Consider the following 20,575-nt stretch of genomic DNA (forward strand, 5'->3'; position numbering starts at 1 on the left):
ATGTTTTTTGTTTGTTTGTTTGATTTTTGTGCAGCTGCTTTCAGGGCTAATTGTCAACATTTGTAAGTATATACTTTTTCCAGAGTGGTATGATCTAAAGAGTACAAAATCTAAAGTGTCTTTGCTACTCTACTGGACTGTGCTCTGGTCTGTGAGTAACAACAAGCACACTTTTCTGCCCTGGAACTGTGACTATTTTCCCTGCTCCCTGAGGCCACAAGTTTTGGTGTTCTTGTCCTGGAACTGAGAGCCAGGATTTCAACCCAGTTTCATATATGGGTAATGCAACAGAGTCATGACCCCACTGGTAACGAAAGGACCCCTGTAATCTCCTCTGACCAGTTTTCATACCCCCTTACCATCTGTGCGCCAAGAACCCTAGAAACTACTGCTGCAGCCATGTAGTTAGTCATTCCCCTTCCCCCACCATGGCCTGCTGCTGGTTTGTTGGGATATGGTCTGAGCTAGCACAGCCTTCACTGGACTGTCCTCTACATTCCCCCCAGTGAGATAGACCTTTCCTACAGGTTTTCTAAGTTGTCTTGGACTGGAAAATTGTTTCACCCCATATTTTGTGGATTCTGCCACTCCAGAATTTATTTTGTAATATTATTTTATATTTCTTAGGAGGGAATTTGGGAGAATTTCGTGAGTTCCTGCCTTTTCTCCATCACCTTGGTTCCACCCCTCAACAAATACATTTACAATAATTATTTGCCACACTAAAATATCTTTCCCATGGAACATTGCATGAAAGGCTACCATTTAGGATCAATTCATTTCTTATGATTTACTATTTCACCCCACCATAGCTCTACAGAGGGCCCTTTATCTTATCATCATGCACAAATATTTCACTGGTATGTTTATGAACTCTAGAATCCCTTTACCTGATCATGATTAGTTTTCATTTCCCTGTTCCCTTTTCTTAGAACCCACACCCCGCAAAAAAACAAAACAAAAAAACATACTTTCTATATACCATGGTGTCCAAAGTCTCAACACTTTAGTTCTTTCTGAGATTTTATTTTCCCAGCCTGTACCCTTACCATGGCTACTATCTCTCCCCCTTACCCATAATGACCCTCTATTGAAGGAATTTAACTCTACACTGGCCTCTTCACTTGAATTCCTTGCTCCCTTAATTTATTGCAAATCTTATCCTAACAAGCTCCAATCTTTGATTATACCTACAATATGTTACCTTTGCTCTTAATGTAAATGAAGCTAGACAAAATCATTAAATTATGTTGAGTCCATTGCAAATTTATTGTTTGAACCAAGTTTAATGTGGCTAGAAAATGTTTAAACTAAAAAGCTTACTGGAGTGATCAGGTTGATCTCAGAGACTGGTGAGGAAAACTGAAGGGAGGGAAGGAATGTTGAAACTCCACCCAGTGGTTGTTTTGGGTGCCCTAAAATCTGGTCTTGGGTCCACTGAAAACCTGAATTTTGGTTCCCCAAATTAAATTCACCTGCCGATATACATCAAAAACTTCCTCTCTTTCAGAGACTACCTCCTGCCTACTTGAAGCCAAATAGGTAAATGTTCTTGCACCATCTTCTGAACTCTATGTATTATAATTTCACAATGATTTGTCCAATGTGTCACATCTTCTTTCTGGCTCTCTCTCCTACTAAAACTATTTCAGATTTTGGTGTTTGTTCTTGTGAACAACAAAGGTAATCCTATCAAACCTCCTAATTAACCCACTTCCTCACTCACCAGATTTGCTTTTCAAAATATTTTCATCCCTCACTAAACCTTGCATAACCTCCCCCTTGCCCCAACCCATAGATCCTCAGCTGCAAACTTTGTTTTATGTTTGCCTGGAAAAAAATTAAAACTGTTCACCAAGATCTTCCTCTTCTTTTCTCCTCTTCAACTTATATCTCACAGACGCTTTGTGAAACCATCTTAACTTTCACCCCTCTCTCAGACAATGAGATGGCGTATCTTGCAAACCTTTCTATTTCCTCAAGTGATTAAATTCCTTCCCATATTCTCTGACAGATTGGCCCTTCTATTAGTTTCTCTCCCTTACTTCATTTTCTCCTTGGCTACTGGCTGACTCCATATTGCCTACAAGTTATGATTAGTTTTTAAAGTCAAACAGAATATTTTGTATTTTCCCCATTAGGTTCTAGGGAAACATTGAAGTTTATTTAATGGTATGTTTGTGTGTGTGTGTGTGTGTGTGTGTGTGTGTGTGTGTGTGTGTACACAAGCACATGCACATGTGCATGAGAGAGAGAGAGAGAGAGAGAGAGAGAGAGAGAGAGAGAGAGAGAAAGATTTGCCCTTTAAGGAGGTCAATTTGATAGTCTAGTGGAGGATGGCCTACAGTAGGGAGAGATAATGATGCAAGGAGAACAGCCAGAAGATTATTGAAATAGTGGAGTCATGGTGACAGTATCAGAAGAAAAAAAAAGGGGGGATATGTAGAATAAATGTTGCCAAGGTAAAATTGAAATCATTTGGGAATAGTTTCAATATGGGAGGAGAGTGAAAAGTTGAGGATGAAACTTAGCTTGACAGCTGAGTGACTGGGAAGATAGTGGTGACAAAAATTCAGAGAGAAATAAGTATCAAGGAGAAGAGGGTGATCAACTAGCCAAAGGCTGCAGCTTGGGGGGAAAAGATCTTGATAAAGACAAGATCATTGTATTTCACAATTAAGAAACTATTGATAATTTTGATGAAAATAATTATTTTGGAATGATGATATTGAAAGCCAGACAGCAAAGTTAAAAAGAGAGTGAGAAAGACAATGGTGACACTAGTTGTACAGGGATTTCTCAAAGACTTCAGCTACACAAGGGAGGAGAGATATAGAATGAAAATACGCTGGAATGAATGGAACAAGTGAGGGATCTTTAAGAATGTAAATAACCTCTCATCTTTATGGCTTAAAACCTAGGTTTTAACACACAGGATTCGTTGAGGGGGCATATAACATAGGACTATTGGATAAAAAGTCTTTGTACATTATACTCATCATGTTTGATCTGCTATGTTTTAACATTTCTGACAACCACATTTTTAAAAGGACACTGAAAATATGGAGGGTAATTGATGAACATAACGAGGAGGGTGAAGAACATAAATATTATAATTTGGTCGATGCAAATTGGGTTTCATATCCTGGAGGAAAAAAATAGAGCAGAAACGATAACAATCTTTATTTGTTTACAGGGTTATAATTTCAAACAAATATTTTATTATGCAGTATACTGTAGAATGAATTGCTAGTCATACATATATTAATCTATATAGCTCCTGAGGTACTTTTTATTTCTTACTTGCATGAATTAATATTTTACTAATAATGATAAACTACCTCGTAGGTAAATTCATTTGCTCTCCCTCTCTGCTCTTTGCAGACTATCTTTAAAAGGGCATACTAATATAGTGTTGGAGTAGTTGTGAAATATTCAAAGAATTCCTGAAACAATTTGGAAACATTGAAAAAATAGCATTCAATTGTGCATGTCATTTGACATGGAAGATCCACAGCATCTTCAGTACAGATGACCCAAGGAGAGTATAAACAGAATGAAACAAAACTTTAAATTAAATTAAAAAATAACAAAATCCACACTTACAACTTAAATCAATAATGCCAGGCATATCTTCTCAGATTGAATATAGCAAAGGAGATAAAACATTGCTTTTGTATGTATAAATTGTCCCCACTATCCCAAATGTAATTTAAAATTTTGCTATGAAAGTGACAAAAATATTCCTCCTGATATAATACAGAGAAAGATACAGATAGAGAGAGAGAGAGAAAGAGAGAGAGAGAGAGAGAGAGAGAGAGACCTAGAGAGAGACAAAGACAGAGAATGAGAGTGTGTTTTTACAAAAATGAAGTTAAAACATTATTTTTCATGTTGCCTATAATATCTCACATATCATTTAGTGACAAAAATGAAAGCATTAATGGCATTTATTTTGATTATATCCTTAAAGCAACCACAGCAATTCAGAAGAGCCCACATGCTGAATGAATCAGGTCATCTCACCTTCTGGTTCAAAATGACAGAGTATTCAAGAGGCTAACAAATAGTAGAATAAATCAGCAGATCCAAAGAGAAAAACAAAGGATATATTCATATTAGAATTTGTGTGATTAGTTAGAGCTATATTTAAAACTTGTGCTTGGATTAAAAAAAGATTTTTTTTATTTGCAATATTGAAAAGTATTTTGATCTGTGACTAGGTAGCAACTTAGTTTAAGAAATTGAGAAAGAAAGAAAAAGGCAAATAGAATTTTTTTTGCCTGAAAATTCACTGTCAATAGAGAAATATTATAGCAATAGAAGGAACTGAAATCCTTGACTGCATAAAATGTGTCATAGATCCCAGAACTCATATCTGAGCACACTCTGTCCGACCATCACTGTAAATTGATGTTCCATTTTGCATTCCACTTCTGAGAAAAAAAAAAAAAAACTTCTAGTAAGCTAGTAAGTATCCAGAATAATGTGAACAGGGAAATGTGGGGTTTCAAGGTGATGCAGTTTGAGGGTTCTGGGAACCCCAACATGTCAGGGTGTGGGACTGCATCTGCCTGGAATGAAAAATCACTAGGTTTATTGTAAAGCCAATAGAAACAGGTGAAATTCTTAGGGAATCTGCAACTTAATGGGATTGAGACTGATAACTATATACAAAAAAGGGGATTATGAAAAGATCTGGAAGAGATGAAGGAGTGGTTCACAGACCTAGGTGGTCCAAGAGCAATAGTGAAGGGCATGAAGTGGTCTGGGGTGGGCAAAAGGCAACTATGAAAGGACTGTCAAGTAAGCAAATGATATATGTGGGCTGGGTTGGAACAGTTGCCTTGGGGGACACTTCAGTGATTTGGGCTGCTGAAATATATGGGAAAGTTTAGGGACTTGGTTGCTTTCAAAGATATTTTTTTTTCCTTTTAGGGTCCAGGTCCCATCACCTCATCACTGATACAATTTAAGTTTTGGTTTAAGAAACCGGGGTAGTTAATGTAGAGAAGACTGAAGGGACAAATGATAGATGTTTTCATGAATTTGAAAGCCTTTGGTATGAAGGAATGAAATTAGACATTTTCAGCTTGAGTCAAGAGGGCATAATGAATAAGGAAAGGTTTAGAACTGCAGAGACAATTTCAAGGTTTGATGTAAAAAAGGCATTTCATAACACATTGCAACAACTAACTGGAAATTTTTAATAAACTGTTGTGAAAAATCTGTCTCTTGCAACCTATGGAGTTCTTTTTTTTTTCAGTACAAATTTTAACAAATAGGCTCCAAAATCTTTTATATATTTAATATTCCATAAATTTACATCATAGAGAACATGTATCACTATCAATCATAACCATAGTGTCACTCACTTCTTTCTTTATAATTGCATGAAATGCAATTTCCTCATTAAATTCTGTCTTCTGATAGACTACATAGTGACCTATAATGTATGTAGAAGATGAAAACTTTTCCATTATTTCAGAATTAAAAAAAAACATGCAGAAAAAAAACACTTTACATGAAAATATACAGCGATTTGCTCTAAAAGCACACAATTGATCTAATAATCAAAACAATCCAACCACACTGTGGTGAAGGGAAATTAACTTTAAAAGCTTCAAAATTCCTGAATTTACCCTTGCAAGCAAATTGATCTTTCTATTTTTTTCTTGTATCCACTTCTGTCTATGTTTTTTGGTTTGCTTTGTTTCTCTAATGCCTTGTCATTCCTTGTCTCTTCCTACAAATCTGACTGATTTTTTTCTTTCTCTCCCTCCCTCTCTCTCTATTTTTCTCTCTCCCTGTCCATCTGTATGTATCTCTCTCTCTCTCTCTCTCTCTCTCTCTCTCTCTCTCTCTCTCTCTCTCTCTCTCTCTCTCTCTCTCTCCCCCTGCCTCCCTCTCTTTATTTTCTATCACACAATGCTATTTTTTGAAGAGGTAAATTTATGTTACTAAGAAAGTTGTAGAAATCAGAGTGAGATTGAACTAAAAGTGTTTGTTGATTTTTGTCATCATTTTAATAACAGCAAATTGTTCAACATCAGTCAAGCAAAAGAAAGGCAGTTTTAGGGAGGTGTTCAAATAGAATCCTTGAAGGGCTCTCATTTCAGCGAATTTTAACCATAATGGAAAAATAAGTAAATGTGCACTTTTGTAGGAATTATGGAATGAAAAAAGAGAAAACCATTGTTTTCATAGTTAGCTAATTTCTTCATGACTTGATTCATTTTGGAAGTAGTTTTCTCAGTGCAGCAATGACATCCTTATTTCTCAAGCTATATATCAGAGGATTAAACAATGGGGTAACAGTGGTGTAGAAAAGAGCAAACACTTTGACTGATCCTGCTGAGTGACCAGATTTTGGCTGAAAATACACGATACTTCCAGACCCATAGAATAAGCCCACAACCATGAGGTGGGAGAAACAGGTGGAGAAGGCTTTGGATCTTCCTGAGGTAGAAGGCAATTTCAAAATGGTAGTTATGATTTTGACATATGATGCAAGTATCAACAGAAAAGGAGTTAGGATGAATAGCAGAGCAACAACATGCACGGAGACTTCTATCTTATATGTGTCTCCACAGGCCAATTTGAATAAAGGTGGGGCATCACAGAAGATGTGATTGATTTTGTTAGGACCACAGAAGTTTAGAGAGAAAATCTGGTATGTCTGCTCTATCAGTACTGGGACCCCAATCATCCAGGAAGCTATAACCAGTTTGATACATACCTTGTGATTCATGATGAGAGGATAGTAGAGAGGTTTACAAATGGCCACATAACGATCATAAGCCATTACAGCCAGGAGCAAGCATTCTGCAATACCCAGAATAAAAAAGAAGCAAGTTTGTACAGCACAGGCTAGGAATGAAATGGTTCTCTTCTGTGTCCAGAGATCTGCCAGCATTCTGGGGAGAGTGACTGATGTGTAACAAATTTCCAAAAAAGAAAAGTTTCCAAGGAAAAAATACATGGGAGTTTGGAGACCTGAGTCAATCTTGGTTAAGAAAATCAGGAGGCTATTTCCTATCAGTATACTTAGGTAGATGACTAAGAAAATCACAAAGAGAATCCCTTGGAGTTTGGGAAGATCAGAAAATCCCAGGAGAATGAATTCCATCACAACTGTGACATTGTCCTCTGCCATTGTGTCCTTCTTTGGCCTGTGAAAATAATAAATTCAAAGCCAGCTAATCACTTTTTTTTCTCTGGTCCTCTGTTTCTCTCTCAGCAAATAAGGGAAGTTTAGATTATGTGATCTGTCAGCTTCCTTCCTGGGTTTAATATATTATGGTTTAATCTCCCTCCGCAAAATTATCTGTTATATCCTTTAAGACCTTGTCTATTCTTTGGGGGAAAAGTAAAAAATTATTCAATAAGTGATTATAAAGTGCTTCCTATCTACCAAGAACCATGGATATTTGGATGGAAATTTGGAACCAGAGAAAAATAACTAAAAAAATGTGTAAAATTTTAATTTCATCAATGCCAACAGGAAAGCCATCCTACCATATACCTAACTTTTTTTTATAGTAATGTCCAAACAGCAGGAATTATAGCATCCATGTAGATGTGGTATATAGCAAAAAGGACGTATTGTGAATCATCCCAAGTAGGATATTCCTTTTTTGCTTTGTACTTTTCAACCTGTCTAACTTTAGTTTTATTCTCTCTCTCTCTCTCTCTCTCTGTCTCTCTCTCTCTCTCTCTCTCTCTGTCTCTCTCTCTCTCTCTCCCTCCCTCCTCCCTCTCTTCCTCCCTCTCTGTCTTTCTCTCATATTATCACAATCCTATCATTTTTTTCAAAGTCCACTTTACTTTCTTCTATTCTTTTGAATAAAATTTTGTGGCCATATCCAGCTGTATATATTTTCTCTTTTTGAAATTACTGTTTTATAGAATCCACACCAGATATTTGGTATTTAGTAAATGCCATCTACTTAACCTGTGTTCTTTTCCATATATGTATCCTGAGCCTCCTACTGTATTCCAAGTCTCAAAAGCAGACAGCATGCCTCATACAATTTTGTCTCTCTTAAACTGCATCTCACTCATAACAGCTTCTCAATAAAAATTTGTTAGGTGGAACAAATTTCCTCTATGATATGATTTCAGGAATATGTAGTCACCTAAAATGTCTACCTTACTGAGAGATGCTTAAAATGATAGATTTAGAGATTTATGCAGTAGTAGCAATAAATTATCCTATTTTAATATCTTTTCATTTATCAGACTATAGTCTCCTTTAACACTTTTATATGGAACCTTGGTTAGCTCATTCGCACTGCACATGCACTTGAAATCTGTTTCCAGGAATAATGAAACAGCAGATTGGTAAATTATAATATTTCATATATTTCAACTTGAGCCTGAACTGGACATAGCCCAGGCATAGCTCTTCCATGTAGGAGGCAGGGGTAATCAGGGAATATTAGAAAAATACTATGTGTTTAAAGGGTGGTAGTTGCCAAGATGACTGATACCACTGATTGAAATATGGAGAGAAGTTAGGAACCTATAAAAATCTTCTACTTTTCTTTTTAAAAAGAATCTTCTAAACCCAATATGCTACCTCTCTAGCCAGCTTGGATTATTCTATGTGGAAACAAATCACAATGGAAGAGACATTGGCTGTGCATTAAGAAGATAGGTTCAAATCCCAATATTTAATATTCTTACTTATGGTGCAAATAACAATTAACTTACCATTTCTGATTCTCATTTTCTTCATCTGTAATTTGAGGGGTGACCTCTGAGATCCTTTCCATCTTTAGATCTTTGAGTCTAGATCAACAAATACATCAATGGCATCCCTGCCTTTCTGCATTTAGTCATACTCTTTATTTCTGTGAAGTCAGTATACACTTATGTGTTGGAAGAAGTTGACTGACCTTGAATGCTACTTCTGGCTGTATCACATGGAAATTGTGTAGCCGGGTTAAAATATGTAATTTTCTTTGCTTCATCTTGCCTTTGTGTGATGTTTGACTATTACCAGAACTGTCATTTATCATCATTAGATGGACTTCAGAAGAAATTATAAACTCAAATAACAATTGTGTTAGTGTTCCCTGATAACAGTATATTATTTTGTGATTACAGAAAGTAGTTCTTTGTGAAAGAGCTTTTATAAGTATCCTTGTATATATTGGGCCTTTTCCTATTCCTGATTTCCTTAGAGAGTCTGTCAAGGAGTAATTTACATAATGAAAACTTTTCACGTGCTTTGCTAAATATAAGTGAATGTTACCCAGAACATTACCTGCATCTACTAGTTTAGTAATCGTATCAAGAAAGAAACAGGCTTGGGGAAACTAGGGGGCACAGTGGATAGAGCAGTGGCCCTGGAGTCAGGAAGACCTGAGTTCAAATCCAGCCTCAGACACTTGATATTTAATAGCTATGTGACCCTGGGTAAGTCACTTAACCTTGATTGCATCTCCAAGAAGAAAACATGAAAGAAAGAAAAATAAGTTAGTTTATCAATGAAACCACACCTTCTGTTTGAAAATGACACTTTAGTTTTGATATATTCAATATCTGCTCCTATAATAGTATTTCACACATTTTCCCCAGAAATCAAAGTTGAGTTTGCTAACATCTAGTAAACAATCTCCACATTCTTCTCTGCTTTCAAAATAGAGATAGCATTTGATTTTCTAAAGCCCTTTATTATTCCTAATGTCTCCAAGATCCTTCAGAAATAATTGGATTTGATTACTTACTAATCATATAAGATAGTTCTTTCTCATAATCTTGATATTCTCTATGGGTCTTTTAATTCTAATAAATTATCAGTAACTCTAAAGTTTAAATTTCTATACTCCTAGTTTTAGAGAATTTAAATCTTCAAATGGCCATTTTTCTGCCTTTTCCAAAGTCTCCATAGCCAAGGACAAAAGCAAAAGAACATTGAAAAATTTAGGCATCTTAATTTTCTATTATCACAAAATATTTCTAAACATTGTTCTAATTTTTATAAATCTAATAAGGCCTTTCCAACTTTCATAAACGCACATGCCTATGTGGGTCCTTATTGTATGTTGATTCAATTGAGTTGAAGCCAGGAGTGATTCTCTGAAATGGTAGATTGAGATAATAACCTGAAAATTCTAACTTAGAGCCATTAAAAATGTGGCACAACATTTTTCCTTCCCACTTTCCAACAAGAATCTTGCAATCCTTTGATCAACTCCTTGTGAGGAATTTCAAATACTCTATCATTAAAATCAATAATTTAAATAGAAGCATTATGCAAATTGATACCTAAGCATAAAATATCACTTTTGGGGATACTAGTGTTTGAGATTATTAATGGAGGAAGAGAAAAAATGAAGTATAGTTCATATCTATAGGTTCAGGAGAAATTGCGGTAAGAAATAACATTGTCATAATTCTTTAAAATTTGTAAAGAAATTTCATATCATGACTTTTCATTTAATATCAATTCTCATGTCAGCAATACAAAAATATAATAATGTGAGTAACATCAAATTAATATAATAAAATGAAATATCTTCATTATATAGATAAGGAAATAAGGTTAATTTATTTGCCTGGTTTCACATATATTATAGAGTTGGACAGAGCAATTCAGCATAGATTCTCCTGAAAACAAGACTAGCACTCCTACATGTTGTTCATTCATTTCAGTAATGTCCAACTCTTTGTGACCTCATTTGGGGTTTTCTTGACAAAGATACTGGAGTGATTTGCTACTACCTGATTTTTACAGATGAGAAAACTAAGGCAAACAGACCTGAGTATCTTGTCCCCAGTCACACAGCTAGTACGTGTCTGAGGCTTGATCTGAACTCTCCAAAATGGGTTTTTCTAACTTCAGGCCCAGTACTCTGTCCACTGCTCTACCTAGCTGACCACTCCTACCTAGACAACATCTATTACATCTACAATTTTGACTACGTTAAAAATTCAGTGAAATTTGAATAAAAATAAACTATTCACTAGAAAAAATGTAATTTTCTATAAAAGTCTATTACACACACATACGTATATACACATATATACACACATATATACACACATATTTACATGTTTCTATATGTATATATGTGTAAACATTCACATGCACACACACAGACACACACATTTGGCAAAAAAATAAAGAATATTAGCATCTATGCCCTAAGAGTTAATGTGTCAAATAATATGAAAAGGAGTATTATAAATATCAATCACCATCCAAATAAATCACTAATAAGAAAAAAGATAAATACAACTCTGTCTTTACCTTATACACAACAAATTGTCTAAGAGGAAAACGTTTAGAAACAGTCAAATATAGAGCTTCAGTGAGGCAATAAGAATAATGATATTCTAGCGGTGAAGCTCTTAAGTAACCCAAGCATTCTGCCAAAGCAATTGGAACTATGCATGAAAAGCCACCAAACTCTTCATAAACTTTGGCCCAACTAAAGAGGAAAGAAGCCATTCTCTGCCTCATTTCTTATTAAGCCTTAACTATTCTATTGTAAGTTGTGGGGGTGAGGGGAGGGAGGAGGAAGCATTAACAGGAGTTGAGTCCTGGAGAACAGAAGCTTACTTCCTTCCTTTGACCAATGTGGGTTAAGAGGAGTGCAAATGTAGAATATTAAATTAGTTATTTTGTGTGGTTACCTTGATGATTGCCTTCACTTAACTGTTTTTCTTTGTTAAATGAGAAATTAAATGAGTAGAATATTCTGAGAAATGATTGCAGATTAAAAAATATAAGGCAAAAAATGATTCAGTTATAAAATAAACGACATTAATTTCAATACTTAGCCACTTTGGTGAGTACTGGTGAAGTCTCTCGCCTCCCCTACACATTCTTTTGTTGGTAAAGATATTTGGAATATTCCATATACAGAATCTTTTATTCCCTGGGTAATCTCTTTCTGGAATCTCTATCTCTGAGTAGGATCATAAAATTAAAGTTATCACAAAGATCATAGATAAGTGATCCTTCATATCCCCTTCAGACCAAAGAACTTGAGGATGAGAAAGTAAAAGAGTTCACACTTACCTTTTTTAATGGAATTAAGTCATATTATTCATCTCCTTCCTCCTTCAATGATTGTATTGAAAAGAATAGAGGCATATAACTTACATCCATAAGGGACTTTAATGTTTACAAAACTATTCACTTTACAATGTAACATGGGTAGCATAGAAATTCAGATTTTTTAGATGAAGAGACTGAGACTCAAATGATGTCAATTGCTTTTCCCAAAATTCCAAAGCTGTTCAGTTCTAGAGTCAAGATTTGAAAATGAGGTTCTCATGACTGCAAGTTCAACAGTCTTTCCATAATTCATCTCCCTTAATCATTACAACATACAGAAATGCACCAAGAAACTCCACATTGGGGATCCAATTCCCTTCTAAAAATTATCTTTTAGGTGAAGTTATTTAGCCCTCCTTTTTAGAAGAAATGATTCCTGCCCTTCTCTCTTCCCTTGAGATCATTACTTTCCCATGACATGTATTATTCTGTAATGAGAGAGAAGGTTTTCTGGCTCAAAGTCCAATCATCTAAACACCCTTAATGAGGACAAACCCTTATCCATTGGGACTATATATTGACCCCCTAGTTCTTGTGATACCTAAATTTCTGATTATTATAAGGTTACTTCTTTTCCTCATATTTTTTCCTCATTTATAAAATAGAAATGTTATTTTTCATTCTTTACATCGTAGTGTTATAGTGAGAAAAGCAGTTAGCAAGGAGTGTTATTTCTTAGCTGTTTTCATTGTTATAATTGAGGGAATTAAGCAATTGTTCCATTAATTTTTTGTTATTAAAATACTGGGAGAAATGCAGCCCCCAGTACCTTAGACCAAACTATCTCCTCTGTAGCTTCCTACTCCAAAAGGAAACTTTTGGCATAATTATCCTATATCTTGGAAAGGCACATTATAGCATGTGGAAGAATAGGGGAAGTGCTAGGAACACATGATTATGAATCAGAGGATAAGGGTTTGAATCTCAATTCTACTCTTTCTTTCCTGGGTGATTTTCAGTAAGATATTGCTCTTCTCTGTCCCCCAACTGGCTTTAAAGGGGCAGATCAGGGTAAATGATCTCCATAGTCCTCCACCAAGAATAGAAAAAGAACACTTGGATGGGCAATGCATCACTGACTAGTCAAGTTGGAGGAATGCCAGGCCTTATCACTTGACCTTCCACTATGTTCTAAAATGTTCTGGCCTTATTGTTTGCCCTTTGACATCTGACCAACTTATATATCCTAAAGTCCCTTGGACTGTGTCACTCTGCTACTGAAGAGAGAGAGAGAGAGTGTGAGAGAGAGAGAGAGAGAGAGAGAGAGAGAGAGAGAGAGAGAGAGAGAGAGAGAGAGAGAGAAGGGGGGGGTGTAGAGAGAGAAACAGTGAGAGATAAAGACGTAGAGACAGAGAGAGATAGACAGACAGACAGAGAAAAGAGTCAATATCTGGAGAATTGAAATTCCTTTACCACTAATATATTAGATCTCCATTCCTGGATTGTGACCTGTTTCCAAATGTATTATAGTGTCCCTGTTTCTGTCTATGTGATCTAGAGTACAGTCCAATAATGTCTTTATTTCTCCATATTCCTACATGTACATTTCAAATTCATGTATATTTCTTCATGTACCTATATGTACATATCCTCTGATGCTCACCCTTTTCTGATTTCTGATTACAAAATATCCTAATATGCTTGTAACATTTTATCAATTCTATTTCTTCTGAGTAAGGCATGCCTATTCATAGGGGACTATTGCCCATCATCCTGACCAATGTCTTGCCACTAGACTCTATTGACTGTGGAGGAGAAAATGATGCTGAGGACTTTTCATAGCTCTGCCTTACTGGAATTCATTTCACTTGCAAATCACGACATCACCCTCCTGATGTCATTAGTCCTCTTTGAGAACAAAGGATGAACAACAAACCTATTCATCGAACCTTGGTTAAATATGCGTTACATTTCACTAAGTGTCTGAGAAACCAATAGGACAAATTTTCTTCTATTTATTAGGACCTCAAGTTCTTCTTGTTTATTGCCTACACATTGGATACTGTATATATGTTATGAATGAGCATTATACACAAATGCATTGTGTCCATTAGCATAAGTGCATACTGTGTTTTCATACCTCCACATATCTATAACATTAATGTATATAAGAAATATATTTAGTATACTGTAAATAGGGTGATGTGTGTGTGCACACACACATATATAATATTATATATGTATGTATAAAATAAATACTCACACACGTTTATATTTATACACACAACTGTATACCAGAAACATCTTATTCACACATATATACACATGAACACATGTATGCATGTGTTTATATATGCATATATGTGCACAAATATACATATGTATATAGACATATACATGAATATATTTCAGTGTTTACTCTATATATGCCATAGTATCTATGTATCTATCTAGTGATATATATTACAACATATAGTTTTTTAGAGTGAATTAAATATTTTATACTCTGTTTTCTGAATATGGCATAACATATATGCATGAATCTATGTACATATATAGATACATGTGTACATACAAACGATTTAGGTATATGTAATTATATACAGTTTATACATAGAAAATTAACCTATCTAGATATAGATATATTAAGTATAGTATGTTACACACATATTTTATGCGTGTTTACATATGTTTGTATACACACACCAGAGAGAGAGAGGGGTGTATGTGTATGCATATACATACACATAGTACATTATATATAGTATATATAAATGTATAGTTTATGCAATATACTATACACAAAATATGTTATATCTAATGTATATGTGATTGTATGCACAAAGTATGTTATTTTTATATGTACTCATATATAAGCACAAATACACACAAGGTATATTTACATTTATATATGAATCTAAGATAGACATGTGTGTTGACAAATGTATGTATATGTGTGCATATCTATGCACATTAGTGTCAGTTTGTTAAGACAGTGCCTAGAACCCTGAACCCAGAGATGGGAAAATCTGAGTTCAAATATGACCTCACGTACTTATTCACTGTGTGGCCCTGGGCAAGTCACTTAAATCCCGTTTGCCTCAGATCCCTATGTGTAAAATGCAGACACACTGAAGAAAGAAACGTCAAACCACTCCAGTAACTTTGTCAAGAAATGAGGGGCAGCTAGGTGGCACAGTGAGTGGAGCACCGGCCCTGGACTCAGGAGGACCTGAGTTCAAATCTAGCCTCAGACACAACACATGTACTAGCTGTGTGAACTTCGACAAGTCAATTAAGCCCAATTGCCCTGTTCCCCAAATAATCTCTATGAACAAGTCCATGAGGTCACAAAGAGTCAGCCACAAGTGAATAATGGAACAACAACAACAGTATGTATATAGCTCTGTGTTGTATATATGTGTATATGTACAAACATACACACACACACAAGTGCACACACGTGATTCACATATATGTACACACTTATGGCTATGCCCTTTTAAAGTAAATCCATTTCTTCGTATACACATATATATTTATGTGTGTTTATATATACATATACACACATATACATACACACACGTATATAAATACACACATTTATTTAATTTATTATTTATTCAATTGAATCAATTCTAACTTTCTGTGACCACATTTGAGTTTTCCTGGCAAAGATGCTGAAGTGCTTTGACATTTCTTTCTCCATCTCATTTTACAGGTGAGGAAGCCAAGGCAGACTGGGTTAAGTGACTTGTCCAGGGTCACACAGCTAGTAAGTGTCTGAAGCTGGGTTTGAATGATGGAAGAAGAGTCATCTGACTCCAGGCTTGGCACTCTAGCCGCTGGACCACCTGACTGCCCCTATACAGACAAAGGCTGTGTATGAGTGTGTGTGTGTGTGTGTGTGTGTGTGTGTGTGTGTGTGTGTGTGTAAACACATATACATATATATTCATATATTATGAATATATATATGCATGTATGTACATACACATATACATATATAATTAGATAGTTACACTGATTTGCTATTTAAAAAAAAACATAGAAATCAAAGTACTCAGTTGCTATTGTGGGGATGGTATAAGAAATTTTGAAAAGCTTCAAGGTTCCATATTTGACGTTAGAAATATTTTCTCTATCTCCATCTCCATTTCTCAGTCCATATCTCTTTCACTTGTTAGATAAATACATATATACGTGTTGAAGATACATAGATAGATAGACAGATAGATAGATAGATAGATAGATAGATAGATAGATAGATAGATAGATAGATAGATAGATAGATAGATATAGATAGATAGAGAGGAATTATGTTTAAAAAACTTATAACACTATCTTGCCTATAAGCTCAAAAATCATTCTGTGGCAATAATGAAAACAGAGATGGTATTTGTTCGGATTGTTTCCTTAGATCAAACAAAGCTAAGAAGAGGAGTTCAGTCACTGAAGGAGTCAGATCACCTCATCTTCTGTTTCCCAATGAGAGAATTTACAGTGACCTACCAATCAGTGGGTGAAATCAGCAGATCCAATAGGAAAAGCAGAAAATTTATTCAGACTAGAATTTGATCCAATAAAAAAAAGTTAGAGATACATTTAAAACTTGTACTTTGGTTAAAAAAATATGCACAATATTTGAGATTTTTTTGAAGTGTGATTGGATAGCAGGTTAGTTTAAGAAAATGAGATAAACATCTAAATAGTTTTGTTGTTTCACATTTCATTGTCAATAAGGAAATATTATGGCAATAAAAACTATTGAAAGTTTTGACTGCATAAAATCTGCCACAGAATTCAGAATCAGAGATTTAAGAAACTTGGAGTGGTTAAAATACAGAAGACTGAAAGGATGAATGATGGTTGTCTTCATGAATGTAAAGGTTTTATATATGAGGGAGGGAGGATTATAGATGTATTCAGCTTGACCCTAGAGAGCATTATGGATAAGGAAAGGGTTAGAATTACAGAGAAACAACTTTAAGCTTGATATAAGAAAGAAATCTCTTAATAAAAAGAGCCATTCAGAAGGGGAATGGATTACCTTGAGTTGCACTGGACCATAGACCCTACTGCAACAACAAACTGAACTTGTTTTAGTAAAACATTTATGAATAAAGGAAGTTTCATCGCCAGTGGAGTTTTTTTCCAGTGCAAATTATAACAGATTCCAAAGTGTCTTATAAATTTAGTATGCCATGAATCTCTATTATAAAGATGAAGAAACAGTTATACTATCAATCATACTCATAGAGTCATTCATTCTTATTTCTTAACATTTGTATAAAATGTTTTTTCATTGAATTCTATGTCTTCTGAGTTACATAGACTGTCAAGAGATCCAGAGTGCACTTATAGGAGGAAAACCTTTCCACTATTACAGAATATTTTAAACCATGTGGAAAGAAAACATTTTTAAATGGAGAGAGACAGAGAGAGAGAGAGAGAGAGAGAGAGAGAGAGAGAGAGAGAGAGAGAGAGAGAGAGAGAGAGAGATTTGCTCTAGAAGAGCAAATTAGGCTAATAAAACAACTTATTAGCAATATGGTGAAGATATGTAAAATTTTAAAAGCTTCCAGGTTCCTTGATTTACTTTACTAAGCAAATTCATGTTTCTATTTCTGTTTCCTTTTCTCTGTCTCTATCTTCTTTTTTTATCTAACTGTATCTTTCTTTGGCTCTGCCTATGTATCTAGCTGAATCTCTCTCTCCTTCTTCCTCTCTCTCTCTCTCTCTCTCTCTCTCTCTCTCTCTCTCCCCCCCCCCCTTCTACAATACAATTAAATTTAACTTTTTTAAAAAAAGTTTGTTTTGTTTTTTGGGAAAGTTTATGAGACATTGGGAAAGTAGTAGAAATCATAGTATGATTGCACTCAAGGTGTCTGTTGATATTTGTCATTATTTTGGAAAAAGTGATTTGTTCAACTTCTTCACAGTCTAGCAAAAGAAAGTGGAAATTTTAGGCAGGTGTCTCATTTTTTCAAATAGAGTCTCCTTATTAATTCTAAATTATGTGCATTTTCATTGCAATGGAAAAAAAAACAAACAGATGTGTATTTTTTTTTGTAGGAACTGTGAAATAAAATAAAAGGAAACCAAAGTTTATATGTTTTGCCCATGGCTTTATGACCTAATTCACTTAGGAAATAGTTTTCTTAGTGCAACAATGACATCTTTATTTCTCAAGCTGTATATCAAGGGGTTGAACACTGGGGTCACAGTGGTGTAGAAAAGAGCAAACACTTTGACTGATCCTGCTGAGTGACTGGATTTTGGCCGCAAATACACAATACTTCCAGACCCATAGAATAAGCCCACAACCGTGAGGTGGGAGGAGCAAGTGGAAAAGGCTTTGGATCTCCCTGAGGTAGAAGGCAATTTCAAAATGGTGGTTATGATTTTGACATAGGATGTTACTATCAACAGAAAGGGTGTTATGACAAACACCAATGCAGCAACATGGACAGAGACCTCTCTTCTATATGTGTCCCCACAGGCCAACTCCAGTAATGGTGGGGCATCACAAAAAATATGATTTAGTTTGTTTGGACCACAAAAATTCAGACAGAAAATCTGATAGGTCTCCTCTACCAACACTGGGATCCCAATCATCCAGGACGCCATAACCAGTTGGATACATACCCTACGATTCATGATGAGAGGATAGTAGAGAGGCTTACAGATGGCCACATAACGATCATAAGCCATCACAGCCAGGAGCAAGCACTCTGCCCCTCCCAGAATATAAAGGGAGCAAGTTTGTACAGCACAGGCTAGGAATGAAATAGTTCTCTTTTGGGTCCATAGATCTGCCAGCATTCTAGGGAGAGTGACTGATGTATAACATATTTCCAAGAAGGAAAAGTTGCCAAGGAAAAAATACATTGGGGTTTGAAGACCTGGGTCAATCTTGGTTATAACAATGAGAAGACCATTTCCTATCAGTATACTTATATAGATGCTTAAGAAAATTGCAAAGAGAAAACCTTGGAGTTTGGGAAGATCAGAAAATCCCAGAAGAATGAATTCCACCACAACCGTGAGATTGTTCCTTGCCATTAGTTCTTTCTTCTGCCTGCAGAAACAATAAATTGAGAATGAGCCAATGACTTTTCGTCTATGGTCTCAGTTCCTCTTTCAGCAAAGAAGAAAAATTTGAATGTCATGATCAGACATATTCCTCCTACATTTTACATTTTATGTTTTCACTTCACTCCCCAACATTCTTTAATATATCTATCAAAATAGTCTTTATTCTTTTGCGAAAAAAGTCAAAATCACTCAGTAAGTGATTATGAAGTGCTTCCTATCTGCCAAGAACCATACTAAAATGTTATGATTATTTTTCTTAGATATTTAGATGGAAATATGTTACCAGGTAAAGACTTCTGGTAAAACTATCAAATCATTCTTATTCTCAATGCCAATAGGAACAATATTTAACACCTTATGTAATATTTATTTTTTCTCTGATCATAATTTCCTAACAGTAGAATTGCAGCCTTCAGGGAAGATATGGGATAGAAAACAGACATTATAAATTATCCCACCTGAGACTTCCTTACTTCTTGGCACATTTCTGTATGCCTATCTTTGCTCAGGGTGTCATTTCCCACATTACAAAACTTTCTCCATTCTTCTCAGCTTATCAGACTCTGACTATTCTTTTGAGGGCCAGGTTATTTCCTCTCTTTCTTCTGTGTAGAACTTTCCCTCAATTATCAGCCTTTATATTTTCTCCATTTCTTGAATGATTATATTACAGGAGCCATACCAGACATTCGTCAATTAACAAATGTCTTCTGCTTAACCTTTCTTATTTCCCACATGTATATCTTTTGCCTCCTCCTGTGTTCTAAGCATCAAAAGGGCAAAAGTCATGTGTTACCCAATTTTGTCTTTCTTGAACTGTCCTACACAGAGTAGCTGCTCAATTAAATTTGTTAGGTGCAAGAAATTTCCTCTATCACACAACTTCAGGAATATGTATTACCTAAAATATCTCCTCAATTAACTGATGCTTAAAATTCCAGATTTAGAGAGTCATTTAGTAGTGGTAAGAAGTAACCCATTTCATTGCCTTTTCATCCACCAGGCCGCATTCTCCTTTCACGCATTTCATTCCGCATTTCATTGCGGAATATCGATCAGCTCCTTCCCACTGCAGCAGCAAGCTGAAATCTGTTTACTGGAAAAATGAGACAGGCTAGTTGGTGAATATAGCATTTTATATACTTAAATTTGAGCATGAACTAGAACATACCCCAGGCATAACTATTCCAGGTCGGGGATGGTGGTGATAAGACAGTATTAGGAGGTTCTAGTGTCTTTAAGAATGATAGGTGCCAAGAAGATTGCTCCAATTGATTGAAATACTAGGCAGATTTATATGAACCTAAAAAAGCTCCTGAACCCAATATACTATCTCTCTAGCTAGCTTTGGTTTTTCAGTGTGGAAACATGTTACAATGGAGGAAATGTGGGCTATAGATTCAGAAGATAGATTCAAATCTCAACACTTATTACATATGTTGCAATTAGCAAGTAACTTATCAT

The 20,575-nt window shown here is 35.3% G+C and overlaps 2 protein-coding genes across 2 annotated transcripts; both read right to left on the minus strand.

The window, feature by feature from the left end:
* Positions 1-6,232: 6,232 nt before the first annotated feature.
* LOC118853943 (olfactory receptor 10AG1-like) lies at positions 6,233-7,165 on the minus strand. The gene has a single exon (XM_036764194.1). The coding sequence runs from the start codon at positions 7,154-7,156 to the stop codon at positions 6,233-6,235; it is 924 nt and encodes a 307-aa protein (XP_036620089.1). The 5' UTR covers positions 7,157-7,165.
* Positions 7,166-18,154: 10,989 nt separating this feature from the next.
* Positions 18,155-19,084, minus strand: LOC118853993 (olfactory receptor 10AG1-like). Its single transcript, XM_036764283.1, has one exon. The coding sequence runs from the start codon at positions 19,076-19,078 to the stop codon at positions 18,155-18,157; it is 924 nt and encodes a 307-aa protein (XP_036620178.1). The 5' UTR covers positions 19,079-19,084.
* Positions 19,085-20,575: the final 1,491 nt, after the last annotated feature.

This window comes from Trichosurus vulpecula, chromosome 6 (assembly GCF_011100635.1).
Source record: "Trichosurus vulpecula isolate mTriVul1 chromosome 6, mTriVul1.pri, whole genome shotgun sequence".
Lineage (NCBI taxonomy): Eukaryota > Metazoa > Chordata > Mammalia > Diprotodontia > Phalangeridae > Trichosurus > Trichosurus vulpecula.

Coding starts and splice junctions, on each gene's coding strand:
- LOC118853943 (XM_036764194.1), bottom strand. CDS start 7,156: ATGGCAGAGGACAATGTCACAGTTGTGATGGAATTCATTCTCCTGGGA.
- LOC118853993 (XM_036764283.1), bottom strand. CDS start 19,078: ATGGCAAGGAACAATCTCACGGTTGTGGTGGAATTCATTCTTCTGGGA.